The following is a 17,419-nucleotide window of genomic DNA, read 5'->3' as shown; positions in this document are numbered from 1 at the left end:
AAGGGGAAAGAGGGTGAAATCTACAGTTGCCTGGTTTGGTTTTGAACATTAAAGATTTTGTTGCACTGAAATATCTTCTATGATTCATAAATTGCTCACTCAGAAGTGCAGTATTTCTCAATTAAAAACGAACTAATATCTGAGGGAATAAACTAAGCATGTATTAAAATTCTAATTTTCATAGCATTTTATGAGTTATAAATGAGTTCGTCTACTTCTATTGAAAAGCGAGAAATACTTCCCATTTGTTATAAAATCATCAAAAAATTAATACTTATTTCTGTGCAATGCTTTTGTACGGTTTTAGTTTAAACCTCTGTATTTTGCTAAGATTGCAATCTTACTCTCGTTTCTCAGTTCCTTCACAAAGACCCAATTATTTGACCATCTTAGTTTGAATATTCTTCTCCTGACAACTGTATTTTAACAAGAATTTTTTTCAGGCTATTTAAAGAGTTTAAGAAGACATGAGGATTCTAGGAATACCTTTAATTGTTCCTGAAGGGATGCTCAAACTTCTGGAAAGGTCCTGATAAAAATGATATTTTTCTGAGAAGTCTTCCTCAGAAACCCCCTGACCACAGACAGTGTAATGTCACTTGACCCTAGAGCAATGGATCGTGATACTGAATGTCACTTAATTGGATCCTAATACTGCACATATGTCCCAAGAATGGTACTTACAAGTATCGTTAAAAAAAAAAGGCCAAAAAGTCCCATAACCTGAAACCAAAAGACATCTTCTTTTGTATGGGAGAGGTGTGATTTTGGAGGTTCCTTATTTTTTGTTTATCCAAAGGCAAAGGAAAGAATCACAACAGGTAGTTTATACGGAGTACTACTGTTTGCACTGCTGTCCTTAAACTGCTAATTAATCCCCTCATTTACTCCACGTAGAGCTCCAGACCATTTCCCCTTGAGTTCTTGGGAAGCTGCCAGCTGTGTGTTTGATATCAGGGAACTGTTGATTTAATGACATGCGATGCCTTTACCAACTGAAAAACTTCCCTTCAGGATCATGAGCCAGGCCATTAAATTCATATAAAATATTAATCACAAAACTTCAAGTCCCCAAACGGTTGTGGCATGGACCAATCCATCTATGCAATCACCACGTGCTCATCAGTGTGATATTTAGCTCTCCCATGCACATCATTTTTCTCGCCTAAGGGCTGATGAAGGACCCTGAGTCCTCCACCCAGGCAGCCCATGTCCCAAGGGACACATGTTTTGGGTGTTTTCCAGGGAGGTCTTGCCAGCCATGCACAGGACCAGCTCCTTGCAGCACGTTTGCAGCTGCGGAAGCGCTCTGGTAGAGGGCAGCAGTGCAAGTTGTTGCATTGAGGGTGTTCAACCACCCAACTAGCTTTGTGTGCCAAGAGGGGTGCGTTGCAGTAGCGCATCCTCTGCTGGATGAAGAGCATGGATTTCTGCAACTAAACTAATTGGTCAGCCAGCCCCAGCTGGTGTGAGCAGCAGCGCAAAGCCCTGGTGCTGTGCCTTTGGTGCTAACAGGGAAACGTGTCAGACCACCAGACTGGAACATTTCCTGACTCCTGGGGGCCCCAGCCAGAGCTGCTGATTTGGAGAAGCAGGCATCCCTGTTCAATAAAAAATGCAAAGTAAGTACTTTTACTTGTGTAAATTACTGCAACACAGAGCTGTAAACCTAGAGCTGAGCACTGAGCAGCTTCCTCAAATGACACAGAATGTGGAGTTTACGTCAAGGCAGAAAAAGAAGTGTTCTCCACAAACCCAATCTAGGAGCAGGACATGAAAGCTTTGTAAAATCCAAAGGCATCCAAGCCTTAAATAAACGTTATCTTTGTCAGCACAATATGCTGGCATCAAAGGCATTACTTCTGAAACCAGCTGGTGCCAATATCTACAACACATAGCCAAGAGGCAATTTGCAGGTTTCTCTGGTGGCTCAGGAGAGCTGAGAGCACAGCCCTGTCCTTCCCTCCTCCTGAAGCTGGGATAGACATTGCCAACAGATGCCAGGGACCAAGTGGAGTGGAAGAGGAGTGGACAGCTATGTGCAGGAGTCCCCTGCTTATCTCCTCTCCTCGCCTCCACCGCACAAGTAAAACCTCCCTGATCACGGTCAATCTTAGCCCGTCACTGCTGATCGTCCCTGCCCTGGTCTATCTCTGAAGGTTTCCTGGCTTGTCTCCAAACACTTCCAGCTTGGTTGCAAGGAACAGATGTTTCGGCTCAGTCCGGTAATGCTTCACCTGACTGAGAAGCACAGTGCTAGCACCTGTAATGAAGCTGTTGCCTGCAAGATGAATAATGATGGCATAAGGGAGGCATATCACTGTCATTGCTGATCAGGTTAAATCACTGAATTATTTTACATTCTGCTTCTTAGACACCTAAGAAGGTGAAGCTAGGGAACTAGCTTCCCTTTTGGTCTAATGCAGCAATAAATCTACCTCCATTTAGGAAAGGTGGCTGCATGTCATTGCCATTCAGGATGCCACATCTCAAGTTGGGCAGGAGCTCGCTCCACCCTGCAGCCCGTGAGCATGTCACTGGGTCCAGCCTCAAAGGTTCATCCTCTGTAGGACGTCACCTTGATGAAATGATAGTTCCACTATGAGAAAACCCTTCATTACTTGTACGGCTCTTACCAAGCTGCTGGGGAAATGAGATGGGATCACTTGGTGAGGGAGACAACGGAACAGCGACTCCAGGCATTGCAAACCCAAACCCATGAACCAGGAAACAATAATCACCAATTTTAAGCTATCTGGACAAAGCAGTTGGAGTGAAAGATGTCTTTTCAGATGGCAGTATTGCCTGGCTGTTTGAAGTACCTGCTAATTGGACTTTCAATTACAAAGTTGGGAAAATGTGGTTCGATAGCGAGATCGTTCACATAACTTCATTAGTGCTGGGAGTAGCTTCATTGTGCAAAGGCAGCAGCTAAGCGCAGGGTGGATAAGAGCAGCTTCTCATAGATCAAAAATTATATCATGCACAATTGCAAAGATATTAGAGGGAGACAGTGGTGTGCAATAACCCTCACCAGAAATGGTATCTGTTCGATTTTTATAATTTAGTAGGACAAAAGACACAAGCCAGAAACTTCTGTTTCTAGAACTTTCAGTTTTAAAACTATTTTGAAGCAAGAGACGGAACATTTTAAAAGATGAGCTCACACTTTGTAAACACACAAAGCCCTGGAAATCTGATAATAATTTATGTCAGTTAGGTATTTTCAGCCTGAAAATCCACGTTCAGAGTACTTGCACTTCAACAAAATACTTCTTATTTCTGTCAGGTGTGGATAACATCTGAAAAAAAGTGGTTCTCCAGCAGAAGTGCAAGTGGAACAAAATATTTGACATTAGCTTGCTCATATCAAGCTTTGTTTGTTTCTTAGGATTTAGCTAGAAGTTTTAAAAAAGCCTCTTTGCTTCTCCCTCTCCAATATCAGCTTTCTGTAGCAGTTTGCTTCAGGAAGGGTCTTGCAGGAATCACACTCTGCCTGTTCAGGGACTAGCATTGCCTTTTGTCCTGTAATTGAATTGAATCGGCTCTTAGACTCATTCTTTTCAGACAGCCCTATCATTTGAGTGCTCTGAAGATGTATTACACTAATATATTGTCAGAACGACATTGCTATGATGATACATTAATGCAATACATCTTCACAGCTTTAGGGCTGTCCAGAAACAATAGGAAGGGCATTAGATTCAGTTCAGTCATATCACACTCATGCACACACGCCCCAGCGGCAAATGAAATGTGTTAGAGAAGGAGAGGAGTCATCATGTGAATATGTTCAAATCTAAATTCAGGTTAATTTCTGGATAAGTGTAGCTTTCCTCAGTGTTAGTGAAAAATCTGTTATTTTGCATATGCTAAACAGTTCTTAGAGGGTTTTTGGGGGGGTTTGTTGGGTTATTTGGAAATGCTTCAGTGTCACCATTCTCTGGAAACAGGACTGAATGAACAACTAGAGTGTCCTGGTGCTAGGGATTTGCCTTTCACTTGACATGGGAAAATGTGTCTTCATTCAGCTAAATTCATAATTTCTGAAAATCTGCTCTCCCAAATGCATGCATATGCATACATTCAGTTTATCATGTTTTAGGAAAATAACTAGAAACTAGACTGGAAGCAATGGGGATAAAACTGTGAGAAAAGGGCAAGAGAGCAGGGAAGAATTAGAAAATACGAAACTAGAAGTCATCAGGGATGATGCTGGGGATCCAGGCTGAGCTGTTACAAAGGCAGAGGGGGACTGTTCAATACGAACAGAGCCAGAGAAGCCAGAGAAGATGGGATGGTATGGTCAGGAAACACTGCCACACACTACACACAACTACAAATAAACCAGGAGATTCCTATGTCTCAATCTTCTTTTCTTCTTTTTTTTGCCTGCAGCCAGTGGCTGTGAAACCTGCTAGCAAAATGCACATCAATACATCAGTCTCCTTATTAAGCCAGTGATGCTCAGTCTCTATGCTAGCAGGTAATGCAGCATAATAGGAGTGGATGTGGAGATTAAAACAGTGCTGAGGACCTAATGTGCACGCTGTCTGAGGTCTGGGGTAGCTTTGCTTTGGATCAGATCTGTCCTGGTTGTGTGGGCTGAACTCCCACTTGTGGCAGGACCATGCAAGGTTCACTCCAGGAGAGCATCCACCAGGTTTCCTTCATTTGAGTGGATAGAGTTCATGCACTTTGGGTGCATCCATATCAGCATTTTAGTTTGGATCAGGTATGAACTTTTGAGGTGTATCTCTTGGTTGCCCTTACTTCTTGCACCTTGCTTGGTGCTGCAGAGGGTATGTGCAGAGCCCAGCCTTGCGTGTGAGTCCTCTGGGTGAAAACACGATGCTGACACAAACCGACTAGAATGAAAATATTTGTTTGAAACATATGAAACTTCCTCTAGCAACACTTGTGGTAAATATTACAATTGCAAAGTCAAGCACTCTGAACAAAGCCAAAGGTGAGGCTACTCTTGCAATCTTTTTATGCCCCTCTCTCTCTCTACATTTGATATAGAGCCATCCTGGTCACTGTTGTCTAAATGCAGATGTGCTTCATTTGAAGCACCTTGTTTTTCCCAGCATCCACCCAGATATTTAGCTAGTTTGGCAAAACATAACTGTACACGTCTGACCAATCATCCCATCTGCTCTGCTAGCTCTGCTAGCTCTCACTGCTTCCCACCCATGAGAGAGAGCAGCCGCTCTGATGCTTCCATGAATGTGCTGTAACGGCAACTGCCAAAACAACCTGCTGGGATGTGGAAAGATACCCCACTTCTCTCCATTTGCTTAATTCATATATAACCAAATGAAAAACTTCTATACCCTGAATATTAGACTATGGTGTGAACTTACAAGAAGTGTCATTTTGCTTTAAGGGAGTTAGGTAGAAAAAGTTTTGCTTTTTTCCATAAGATTTTTGAAACTATGGAATTTAACCTATTTTGTGTTTAGATAAACCTAGGAAATTTCAGGCTTTCCTAGTAAGCCTGTCCTAAGCAGCAAAGCACTCAGGCAGAGCATGCTTCTGCTGCTGGCCCCCACTCGGCTCAGTGGTCTGACCGCGGCCGCCTGGCCAGACGTCACCTGAGCATCCCCAGCCATCGGTCTCTCTGTGGCTGGGAAAACTTGCCTTTGGAAAGTTTGTCAAAACCAAAGTGGTTAAGAGTTTTGACATCCAGCACCCGAATTTTGCAAAGCAGTACCATTTCCTCAAAAGATTTCTGACTGGCTTTTGTTGTTACTTCTCGTGGCAACACTGGCAGAGCTTGCTTTTCAAAAACAGCAATGTAACACACACACACACACACACACTGTGAATACAAGTGTTAAAAGCTGGAGTTACGTTTCAGGCAGACCTTAATTCTTTAAAATTCTGGTTTCATTCTTAAAATATTGATGCTGCACTTTGCTCTTAAATGTCAGAACAAAATAAGTAATACCTGCAATTTATTCAGATGACATTTCAACAATAGAAGATTTTCAGATTACAAACTACAGCCCCATGTTCCTTATGGTGTTACGCTGAATGTGTAGATTTTTGTGGATTTACATAATGGGTTTGTATAATGAATATTTATATAATGAATGCATTTACATAATGACTACAAGTTAAACATGCACAATAAAGATTCCAGGCCAATAATTTATGTACTAAGTTAAAAATCACCTCTAAACACATTTTATTTTTATTCCTACGAAAGGTTCATTTTATCTCTTGTTCAAAAAAATTGAATCCAACCTTACCCAAGTAAAGGCTGCATTGATGCAAATCATGATAATATTTTGGAATTAATCTACATTGAATAATTTGTATTCAGAGATTTCAGTTCCTTATCTTTTAGTAGCAGCTTTGACAAACAATTTCAGAATATTCTAAATATGATTCGTTAATATAATTTAGTGTTGTATTCTAGATGTGATGCTTGCATGTAAGCTTCATTAGTGCCACTGGGAATTACAGGAGAAAACTGGTAGAAATTATAAAGTGCAGATGCACCTTATGTTGAGATAAAGGTAATTTGCTGCAGACAGAATATAAACTGTTACAGGAATCTGGTGTTTTCAACTCTCCTGCATTTTGTTTTCTAATAAATCCAGGCCTCTTGTTTGCCAGACTGATATTTAATTGGATTTCAGTACCATTTATAACTGTCTGTACACCAGAACATACACCTGGGCACAAAAGTGGTACAGTGTTACTGAAATGGAAAAATTCCTTTTTATTTGGTAGACTAGCAGGCAGAAGATATTCTGTAAATTGTATCTTTGTTTCCGTCACATTTTGAAAGATTTTTTGAGCAAAAAGTTATTTGGATCCTGTGTTCTGCCACTCTGGACAGAGTTCTGTCCATTAATCAACCAGGGGACATTAAGGCATGTCCCAGTGCAACGGCCGCATCTGTGCTCACCTCTCAGATGAAATGGGTTTTGTAATGATGCAGCCCTGTAATGTAGCATTTGCAATGAGGTTGCAAGGCCTCAGCACTGAGGCTTGTCACAGCATCTCTGCCTGGATTTGTCCCGCCCTGCCTGAAGCTTTGTCATGCCTGGTTCAGCTGGGGCAGCATTTCCTCCAACTGAGCAGGCGTCTCTGGCTAATCTGTTTCATCTTTGCATTTCCTTGATATGACCATAGTTTTATACAGCCAGTAGTAGCGACCAGTTATTCTGTGTGTAATGAAGTATTTATGACTATTACACAAGGCTGGTGTGGGAACCGGGGCTTGAGAAGCAGGGACGTGGGACAGGGCGCAGAGGAGGGCAGGCACAGGGTGGGTAGGGATGGGCAGAGGCTGCCACAGGAGACCCCACGGCTGTGAACAGCTCACTCATGGTCAGTTAAAGAAATGCAGATTTGGAGCTGATCAAAGTGGGGTTTAGGCATATCAGAGAACAAAGGCATGATACTGAACATACATAGAAGGCACTGCAAACAGTAAATTAGGATGTAATATGGAGCTGCAGAGCAATGAAGAAAGAACAAAGGTGTAAAAGGATGATAGCAAACATTTAAAAAGGACCCAAAATGGATCTGAAAGGGAGGAAGAACAAACCACCAATGTGAACATCTTATTCCTCCCCGCAAGGGATCTTAGATGCTGACAACTCACCATAACAACCCTCTACCAGAACGAAGCCACTGACCTTCAGCCCCCACAGGGCAGGGAAGGGTGTGCAAATCACCAGGAAAGGGGTAGAAACTAAGTGTGTCTATAACAATTTTAACTGCATCAGTATTCTTTCTTTTTTGGTAAGTCATAGAATCACAGAATGCTTTGGGTTGGAAGGGACCTTCAGTGATCATCTAGTCCACCCCCCCTGCCATGGGCAGGGAATATTAGAACTAGGCTAATAATGATTCTTGAGGTAGCTGCCTATCCCACTGTTTTTACGATGAATGATACGTGCATGTCCTGAGGCCCCCTGCCCCAGACAAGAGAGACATGGACATCCTGGAATAAATCCAGTGCAGGGTCATGAGGGTGATGCAGAGGCCGGAGCATCTGAACTGGGGAGCAGCTGAGGGAGGTGGGGTCACAGCCTGGGGAGGAGGGGGCTCTGGGGGTCCTATACCTGATGGGAGGTGTAAAGGAGGTGGATCCAGACTCTCCTCAGAGGTGCTGGTGACAGGACAAGAGGCAATGGGCTTGCATTGAAACACAAGAAATTCCATTTAAACTTGAACATGTTTAGACTGATCACGAGGAAAAAATTTTTCACGATGAGGGTGGTGAAACACTGGAACAGGTTGCCCAGAGCGGTGGTAGTTGCCCCATCCTTGGAAACTTTCAAGGACAGGCTGGATGGGGCTCTGAGCAACCTGATCTAGTTGTAGATGTCCCTGCCCATTGCAGGTGGGTTGGACTAGATGACCTTTAAAGGTCCCTTCCATCCCAAAGCATTCTATGATTCTATGAAAAAAAGCTTTTTAACTGTAAGTGTGATCAAACACTGGCACAGGTTGCTCAGAGAGGCTGTGGCATCTCCATTCTTGGAGATATTCAAATCCAGCTGGACGTGTTCTGATCAGGAGTTGAACGAGCTGATCTCCAGAGGTCCCTGCCCACCTCAGCCAGTCTGTGGTTCAATTCTGTGATTTTCCTTTTTTTTTTAAGTACCAAATTTGTTAAGCCCATGTTTGTGTTTCATCTAACCTATTGCTTCCTGGTGAGAGGGTAAGGGATGTAGCAAAACCAGTCCAACACACTACCCTTCCCCAAAGGAAGTACTGAAAGGAGAAGTTGTATAGGATTTGCAGGATTAGCTGCCAGCTACTTGGTCAAGATGCTCCAGCAGAGAGGATGAAACAGCGAGCTTATGGTAAATGCACGTTGCTGTCTCCTATGGGCACTACTCATGTAAGCTTCCAAGAAGGGCTGAGAAGGCAGAATGAAGCAGGTATGGGGCAACGGAAAGGAAACAAAGCACAGGCTCTAACTGCCTCCCCTTAAGTCTTCAGCAGTGAGAAAACATATCTGTCTGCCCACAGTTTGCTGTGCTAGGTGCTTGGCAAGAGCATATCATCACTACACCATGAGCACTTTGATTTACTCTCCCTGTACCATGATATCTTTGATTAGTCTTTTCTTCAAATTTCATTTTCAGTTCTCATTGTGGTAAGTGTAATGGGTCTGTAGTTGAATAATCACACTTTTCCTCTCAGTCCTCATTCTCAGTCCTTTGGTCAAGATACAAAATCAAGGGGTTCACTGAAAGCCCTTATGATTACGTGCACTAATTTTGCCTGAATTCAAGATGAGGAGGATCGAATTCCTCCTCAGACCACTTCTCCAGACTGAGTGCACTGATTCTCCTTTTCTGCTTTTTTTCTCTCCAGGAAAATTGTAACAGCTCCTTTCTGTAGACAGTCTAATGCTTTAAGCTATTACTCTAAAGTATCACCACAGTTTCCAATAAAATTTTATTTGACATTTAGTTAAAATCCATTTTTCGCTACAACTGAATTTTTTTCCCTAGTCCCTTGATGGACACTCCAAGCAGAATTCATTGTCATTGTCTTAAAGGTCAAAAGTTAATTTTTTTTTCCAGATCTTGCCTTTTAAAGCAAACTGTTAGTCAGGATTATGAGACACTGCGGTAAGCTGTGACAGTCCATGAAACCGTTCTTCCCTGCAATTACATGGATTTCATAAAAGTCGTGTGAGCAAACAGAGACCTTCACTGCAAAATCAATTATCATTGTGGATTCCCTATAAAAGAACCAGTGCAGCACCAGTCTTGCATGCAACAGCCCTCTGGAAGCAGGGAGTATCTCCTTTCAGAAACACAAAACCCACCAGGATTTCCAGAACCAGTAGCTCTGACATACAGAGCAGGGGTCTCCCCACCTCTGAGTGTGACAGATCCAGCTTTGCTCACAGGGAGCTGGCTTCAGTGGCTCTGCACCAAGCCAAACGATGTAAAGATGCCTCTAATGTTAGCTAAAAGTTTTCCTTTAAATATGTTATGAGGAATTAAAAGTACAAATGGAAACATTTCATTAAATAGAAACTATACTTTTAGATGCCATTTTGTTTGCAATTTTTCATACATATAATTTAGTTTGTTCAATAAAACCATTCTAATAAACTATGCTGTAGCATGAAATAATTGTAAGATTCAATGGCAGTTACATTAAATTAAATCTATTGCATGATGTGTTAATGTTTTTAAGTTTCACTCCTACTTCTAGAGGCCCCTGTGTGTTCTTGACTATTTCCTTGTTCTGGTTTTAATTGGAATTGTTTGATAAATGTCTGCAGCCTGTTAAAATGAGCTTAAAAATATACTCATATTTAGGCTGCCTTTATTTCTACATTCCTGTGCTACAGTAGTATTATAGTTTTCACTGATTTCAGCTGAAGAAGCTTTTAATTTCTAAAGGTCTAGTTAGGCACACACTTTTTAAGCCATACAAAAGTGACGCTGTCACACATCTGAAAACTGAAAATGCAAAACCTGTTACTGGTGAAACATTGCAGAAAGCTCTAGGTGACAGATATTTGTGCTTACCAGATGGAGAGATGTGTCTCCAAGAAATGGAAGGCTCTGGCTTCCCCGTGGCCAGGCACACCAGAGTAACATTGCTTCCTTCATTCACAACGATGTCACTCGAAATACGAAATATCTTCGGAGAAACTGGAATGAAACAAGGAGAAAATTTTAATGGAAAGCTGCTGAATCAGTGCAATTCTGCCAGAGCATGGATAGCTGAGGAGAGCTGGGATGCCCATATTGCCATTATAAAAATAGATGCAGTTGTTGAAAATATAACTATGCAGAAACCTTGTTTAGGTGTGACCACAGCTATTTCTATCACGTTTGTAGAAGCTCAGCCATGGATTCGAAATGCTACAAAAAAGAAAGCAGCAATTTCCTCTATTTTGTGCAAAGCAGGTATTGTTATCGAGTTCCCAGTAAACTGCTACTGATGGATGCGCTTGTTTAAGAGAAGGTTGACCTTGCTCATGACAGTTTGAAAAGAAGATGAAATTAAATTTTTCTTGTACTTTTAAAAATAATGATGCCTATTACATCTACTCCGTGTGTACTTGGAGAGTCATATCTGTTCACGGAGAAGACTAAAATACATTTCTTTCAGTTGCTTTGTATTACTTTTAGGCTTGTAGTAGCAACATGGCTAAGAAAAAATAAGCTAGATTTTTTTTTTTTTTTTCATCAGCAGAATTCTTCGCTAAACTCCATTTTCTGTACTATTTATACATCTGGACATAAGAGAACAGAGTTGCACATGGATGGAAAATGATGGAAAGCATTAAATGGCTTATCCTTAAGGGAATGCTTTGCTTCTTGTAATGTTACACAGGGAGGAAAGGAACTCAGCGTCCCAGCAAGGAAGGCAGAAATTCTGAATTTCAGAATGATTGTTTCTTTTTAAAGAAATATGTATTTCTTTACCTGTCTTATTATTACGTTTTATATAGAAATCAAATCAATGAGGTAACAAGGCATACCCTATTGATGTTTCTGAAAAGCACTATTCTCTATATGATAAATAACAAATTTTTGTACAAATATCTGTAAAAGATACAGATCTTACATGTGGGTGTTTTGGAGCCTTCCGTAATGACTGCTTTAAAATAAAAGTGCTCTGCAAGGTAAATGGGTACCAATAAAATGAGAAAAAAATGTTTATGATCTTCCATTTTCCTAATCAAGGTCTCTGTCCAAGCGGAGCTTTATCCTCCTGAATGCCACAGTCTTGTCTCACTGGTTTGCTCCAATTTGTCAGAGCCAAAATCCCACCATCTGAACCCATACATACGCCTTTGCAACCTGGAATACATTATTAGCATCTCTTCAATGTACTTTAAAAGTACAGAGCTTTTTCATATGCACAGACTAGTTTTGTGTGCTTTGGTATCTCCACCTGCAGATGTTCTCCAGCCCTTTCCCTGGTCCAGTGACTGGAAGTATTTCAGTCGTAGAAATGAGTTGGGGTCAGACAGACTTAAAAAAGCTAGAAATTCTCAGTGCTTGCTTGTGGCTCTGCATTTGTGAACAAAGAAAATTAAAAGTCTATGTAAAGTATTTTTAATTAGCAGAGAAACATTGTCATTAGGGAAAATGAAGGTCTGGGGAAGGCTGAATCCTCCCTAATTCCTAAAGCAGTGAAGTTCAGTATTACTTGCTTTGAAGTTCAAGCAGGTTTACACAATCACTTGAACAGAGATATACTTCTAAATTTGCCATAGTCTAACTCACAAAGGTGATAATCTACTCTTCCCTACTTCACTTGATGACCTGAAAAAGCATGCAGCCATTATAGACCATTTATAGGAGCTGAAACATACAGAAGAGTTATTTCCACGTAAAGGGATAATTTATTAACCAGATTTCTTTGCAGATCCCTGCAATGAAGCCGTTACTTAACTTCCTTCTGCAGAAGTCTCTCCTGTCTTAAAGGAGAATGCGAACAGCCGCCACCTACATGCCAACCCCATGTCAGCTATGCCATGACATGACCCTTCCTCGGGGTCCTCCACGCCCTGAAATGGGGCATTGTTAATACAGTTCTCCCTCACTCCCCCATCCCAGCCCAAGTTAAATATCATTAATGCTTCAGCTTTGCAATAGACAAAACATTGAAAGGAATTCTTATTTCTCTGTACAGAGTATGAAAAATAAATCTACTTCCTAAAGACAGCTGGCAAGGAATCATTCTGTCCAAAATGCAGAAATCCAACTGAGAGCAGAGTATCATGAGTGATGTGGCATACGCAGTGGCTTTAGTCAGTCTACAATATTTTAAAAATACCTTCCTAAATCTGAGCTACTTATTTCTTTATCCTTCAAGAATGAACGTACTTCCAGAAAGTCAAGTGAAGGCAACAAATACCTCAAAACAGTTCTTCTCACAAGTAAATATATACAATTGACTGATGCAATATCTATTTGGAACTGTGGAAGTATCTTCCAGATTAAGGAAATATTGCGGTGTAATATTTCCAACAGCATTAAACTTCTTATTTGAGGTTCTGTACCTTTGAAGGTAGAAAAAGAGATTTGCTGATGTTCTGGCATTATTGAAGCAGTACCATAGAGGGATTTTTCACACCTGTCACCTAATGCTATTTATCCAGGTGATTTTTGTTTGCCTTAAACTTGTCACTAAACATAGAGGATGTGGCTGGAGCCTGCTGTGCTGCCACGATGGCACCTGGGTGGCCAGTACAAACTAAAGCAAGTTAAAGGAGGTCTCCTGATGTTCAGGCTGTGCCAGGGTCAAGATTACACTTAAGCCAGTCTCTTCCCTGCATGCATCACCAGAAAATGGGTGGGTGAAATATCCACTCATTGTTCAGTATACTGATTTAACTAGTGTGATTGATAAAAACAGATTAGAAATATGATATCATTAATTTCAGTGGGAATGAGGAGCTCTTGGCATGCTCTACTGCTGGTCCTTCAGCACAACTACTGTAGGTCCTGTGAGAGGAGTGGATTCAGCAGAAAAGCTGGATCATATAGGCAATTGTAATCAAATTTCCAAAAATACAAATTTCCAAAGAAAATACACTGACAGTCCTGCCATAGGCGGGAATCTAGAATTGAAGTAATAGGATTTCATTCAGTTCACACAGACGAACAAAATTTCTTTTCCAAGACAAAGATCAACACGGTCTACTCTTTTCTCTGCTGCTTAATGCAAGTGGTGCCTTCGTCCTCCTCTGCCTTTCCTCATAAGGTTTTATTTGCTCTTTATCACTCACCTCCTTTTCAAGTGTCATCTTCTCACAAAAAGCAGCATATTTTCCCTAATGCTCAGGCTCCCAGCCCTGTATTTCCTCCTGCAGCTCCAGCTCTTTCCCTCTCCTCCTTGTTTTAGGATAACCATTAACTTTGGCTGTCAGTCTCGCCTTTTTTGTAGGTTTTGCCTACTGTGTTCATACTCCAAATCTATGGTATTTTGTCAAATATTTTAATTTTGATAAAACCATATGTTGTAATGGAACACAATTTGAAAATCTTCCCCTGGTGATTCTACATGTAAGCCATGGTTATGGAGCACAGAATTTGATATGAACGAAATTCAATCGTATTAATAGATTTGTGGAATATATGGCCAGAGGAACCATAGGATAATTTAGTCTGAGCTCAGATAGTCACAGGCTCTAGAAGTTTTTTCCAGAAGCCTGACTGAAGTATATGTTTTAGAAGGCTGTCTAGTCTTATTCTGGCAATTCCAGGTGATGCTCACACTGCCACGCCTGGTAAGCACTTTCAGCGATTAAATACCCCCTCACTGCCGGGAAATAGCATCTTAGTTCAAAATTGCATCCCGCTAAATTCAGCTTTCAGAAATCAGATCTTATTTTGTTTTTGTCTGCAAGACTAAACATCCCCCTTACTATCAAGTATCTTTTCTATGACTAAGGACCTGTACAATGTGATAAATCACCTCTTCATCTTTCTCTGCAGATGATTTAGGCACCACAAGCTTAATTTTTGTAAGGCTTCCTAGATAATATTTTTTTATCTCTTTTGAGGACTATCTGAATCATCCTGAAATGCAAACAGTGGAACAAGGCATAACAGCCTAGCAAGAGTCTTACCAGTGCTGTGTACAGAAGTAAACCACTACTTTATCTCAGCCTTATTTCCTCTTTCCCTGTGCAGTCATTATCACCTGGACCATTATTCCTATTATCCCTTCAGTTCCTGCCGTGGCCAGCTGTGGAGGGATGGAAGGAGGGAGGGGGCAGGAGGCACCAAAGGGATGAGGATGGCTTGCTGCACAGATCTCCTGCGTGGTTAAAAATACCAGTTACGTATGCTACCAGAATAACATAAATACCTGGAGGCTCCTGTTGGTCCTATTGCACATCCACCTGTGATTCCCTCCTGAGCAGCACTATGGGAACCTCCTCTTAATTTCTTCTTTAAAATTTCATATCTTATAGGTAAAAACTGGTGTCCCCAGCAGGAGGGAGAGCAGCAGCATCTCTGGGGCTCTGCCGCAGAAGTGACCTGCCTGCTCCGTCTAACAGCATCCTCTGTTTTACGTTATGGCAGCTCTGTTAAGACTTTCCCAAATCAAACTTCCCCACCAGTGGCTGACAAAGACCTGCTTTTCACGTGGCTGTTTGGAGGAGCTGCTTTCTCTGACCAGATCTGCTATCCCCGAAACCTGACTGATGGATGCTAATAAGAATTGAGTCTCTGGCTGACAACAAGTTTTAGCTCCTACTTCTTCCCGGAGTCTGGAATTACGTGTGCCATTATTTTGCATGGGATTGCCATTGAGTCTATAGTTCATTGCAGGGTCTCGTTTCTCATTTTCAAGGACTGGAATTATATTCTCAGTTACATTCATGCGTACATAAATGATGCAGCATAATAAAGCTTACTAGCATAGTGGGAATGACTGTAGGGTAGAGCTGCTTTTTTAGCTGCTGTTGCTTTTTAAACAGGGAAAGGATGTCTTATTTTCAGCACAATTTAAATTTATCAGGTAAATAATCTGGGGCCTCAGCATAAGTGTACCCATCTTGTTTCTTAAAACATTCCCCCCGTTGAAATGTCCAGTCAAAGTCTATGTAGTATCAGGATTACAACATATGTGGCTGGACATACAGCTCTGTTTCTTCAGAAGATTTCCCCAGATAAAGGTGATGACAAGTTATGACCTACACTTTTTATAGTAACATTAAATCATATGGTAGCCAACTCCTTTTCAGATTATAATGTAATCAATCCCATTTTATACACAGAATATAGCCAATCCCAATATAACATCTAAAAACTGCGAGAGGAATTGTATTGTAAGTACAGAAGTGTTACATCTGGGAGTTTGGCAAGGGCAATTTTACCACCAGAATCTAAGGAATCACCTGCTTCATCCCTCCCAGGTGTTGCAAGTATAGCTTTTGTGCTCATATTGCCTTAGCTGAATCTTTGTCTGCTTGCTTTTCATTAGAGTGACTTTTTTTTTGGTGAAAGAGAAGTATTATATAGCCTCTTTTCCAGAATCTCCAATAACCTTAAGTTCTTCATCCAAATTCTGGGCTGCACTCCCCACCTCTCTGTCCGCAACGGTAATTTGATTTTTTTCCTAATTACAATTTCATAATTAAGCAATAAACACAGCAGGGGGGAGAGAAGATGCTGCTTTCAGCAGCTTAACTGACCATTTCTTTTGGACTGGAATTAATTTGTTGACCAATCCATCTGTGCAAATGCTTATGCATTTCTAACTGTGAACAGGCAAACAGCAATGTGCACAGGAGTTTGCAAAACACCATTCACCACATTTCAGAGCCCTCCTGCAATACGCACTGCAGCTCTACTTGACTGCAGTGTTTGAGCACAAAAGATGCTGTTTAGGGTCTGAGCTGCAGTGGAGGGCAATGAGAGCACGCGGTGCAAGGGACACTTACGGTGAGGCAGCGTGTCACAAAGTGCCTTGGTTTGTCGTGATTCAGCCTTCACTTCTGCAGGAGCATTAACATTCAAACACACACATTCCTAAAAGCCATACAAATCTCAGAAGGCAAAATCCTCCTCTCAAGAGCACACAAACACCCTTTGAGCGTCAGGATTTCAGCAGACCATTGGCCTCCCCAGAAGCAGCTGCCAGCCTGGGGAGTACCTCCCTCTCCCCACAGGCAGCAGGCTCCCTGCGGGGTCTGCAGGCGTGGGGGGCAATGCAATGTCCTCATGGCACAGCCCTGCCAGGTTTCTTCTGTTTTACAGATTTTCTGATACCGCTGCCTGCAACAATCGACACAGACCGGATACAACAGCTTTTGGCATTCCCATGCACACAGAAGGAATTTGGTCCTTTAAATAATATTTCCTACTCCTTCCCATAAATCCCAGGGTCGGATCTTTTCATCCAAAGGGCAAATCAACACCATCAATTCTCTTCCTGCAGCTGTTTGGAGCCTTCGGGACATGAATGCACACAGTCCTTGCTGCTAGTACTTCATGCCCCCACCCATTATATCTAAAATATGCAGCAGCTGTATATAATTTTTAAATGTACAATATTTTATAATAGTGTTTATACTATATATGAGACTACGGTTATAAACATGTAAGGTCTATTGCATTTTTACTAGGGAGACAGAAACTATGGTGTAATGATTCCTCCCCAATGTCATGCTCCACAACCATTTTTCCAACAGCAGGCAGCACAGTGCACCCACTGGAAGGCCACCGCGTTTCACTGAAGCACCACAGAGACTCCTGAGGTAATTGCCAACCACCTACTACAGTGCTTTCCTCTCTGACTTTATTATTTGTGTCTGCATCTCAGTGAACTCTTTTTCCCCATGCCCTGTTAGATGATCTATTACAGAACTACAACTGAGCTTTAAATACAGAAAAAAAGAAGAAATCACAGGCGGGAAGCTCTGCGACTACAGCACAGTATTTGAGCC

General features: G+C 41.6%; 1 protein-coding gene across 1 annotated transcript in view; it reads right to left on the bottom strand.

Annotated features, from left to right (window-relative positions):
• NEGR1 (neuronal growth regulator 1) overlaps positions 1–17,419 on the bottom strand; it is a gene marked incomplete at its 3' end in the record, with an annotated part of 293,377 nt that overhangs the window by 98,247 nt on the left and 177,711 nt on the right. Inside the window, exon 3 of the mRNA XM_082312536.1 lies at positions 10,527–10,652. Within this exon, the coding sequence (XP_082168662.1) occupies positions 10,527–10,652 (126 nt within the window). The remainder of the gene's footprint in view (positions 1–10,526; positions 10,653–17,419) is intronic.

This window comes from Platalea leucorodia (assembly GCF_965183815.1).
Source record: "Platalea leucorodia genome assembly, chromosome: 5".
In the NCBI taxonomy this organism is placed as follows: domain Eukaryota; kingdom Metazoa; phylum Chordata; class Aves; order Pelecaniformes; family Threskiornithidae; genus Platalea; species Platalea leucorodia.
Note: the sequence above shows the minus strand (reverse complement) of the source record. Positions and strands in the feature narration are given on the sequence as shown.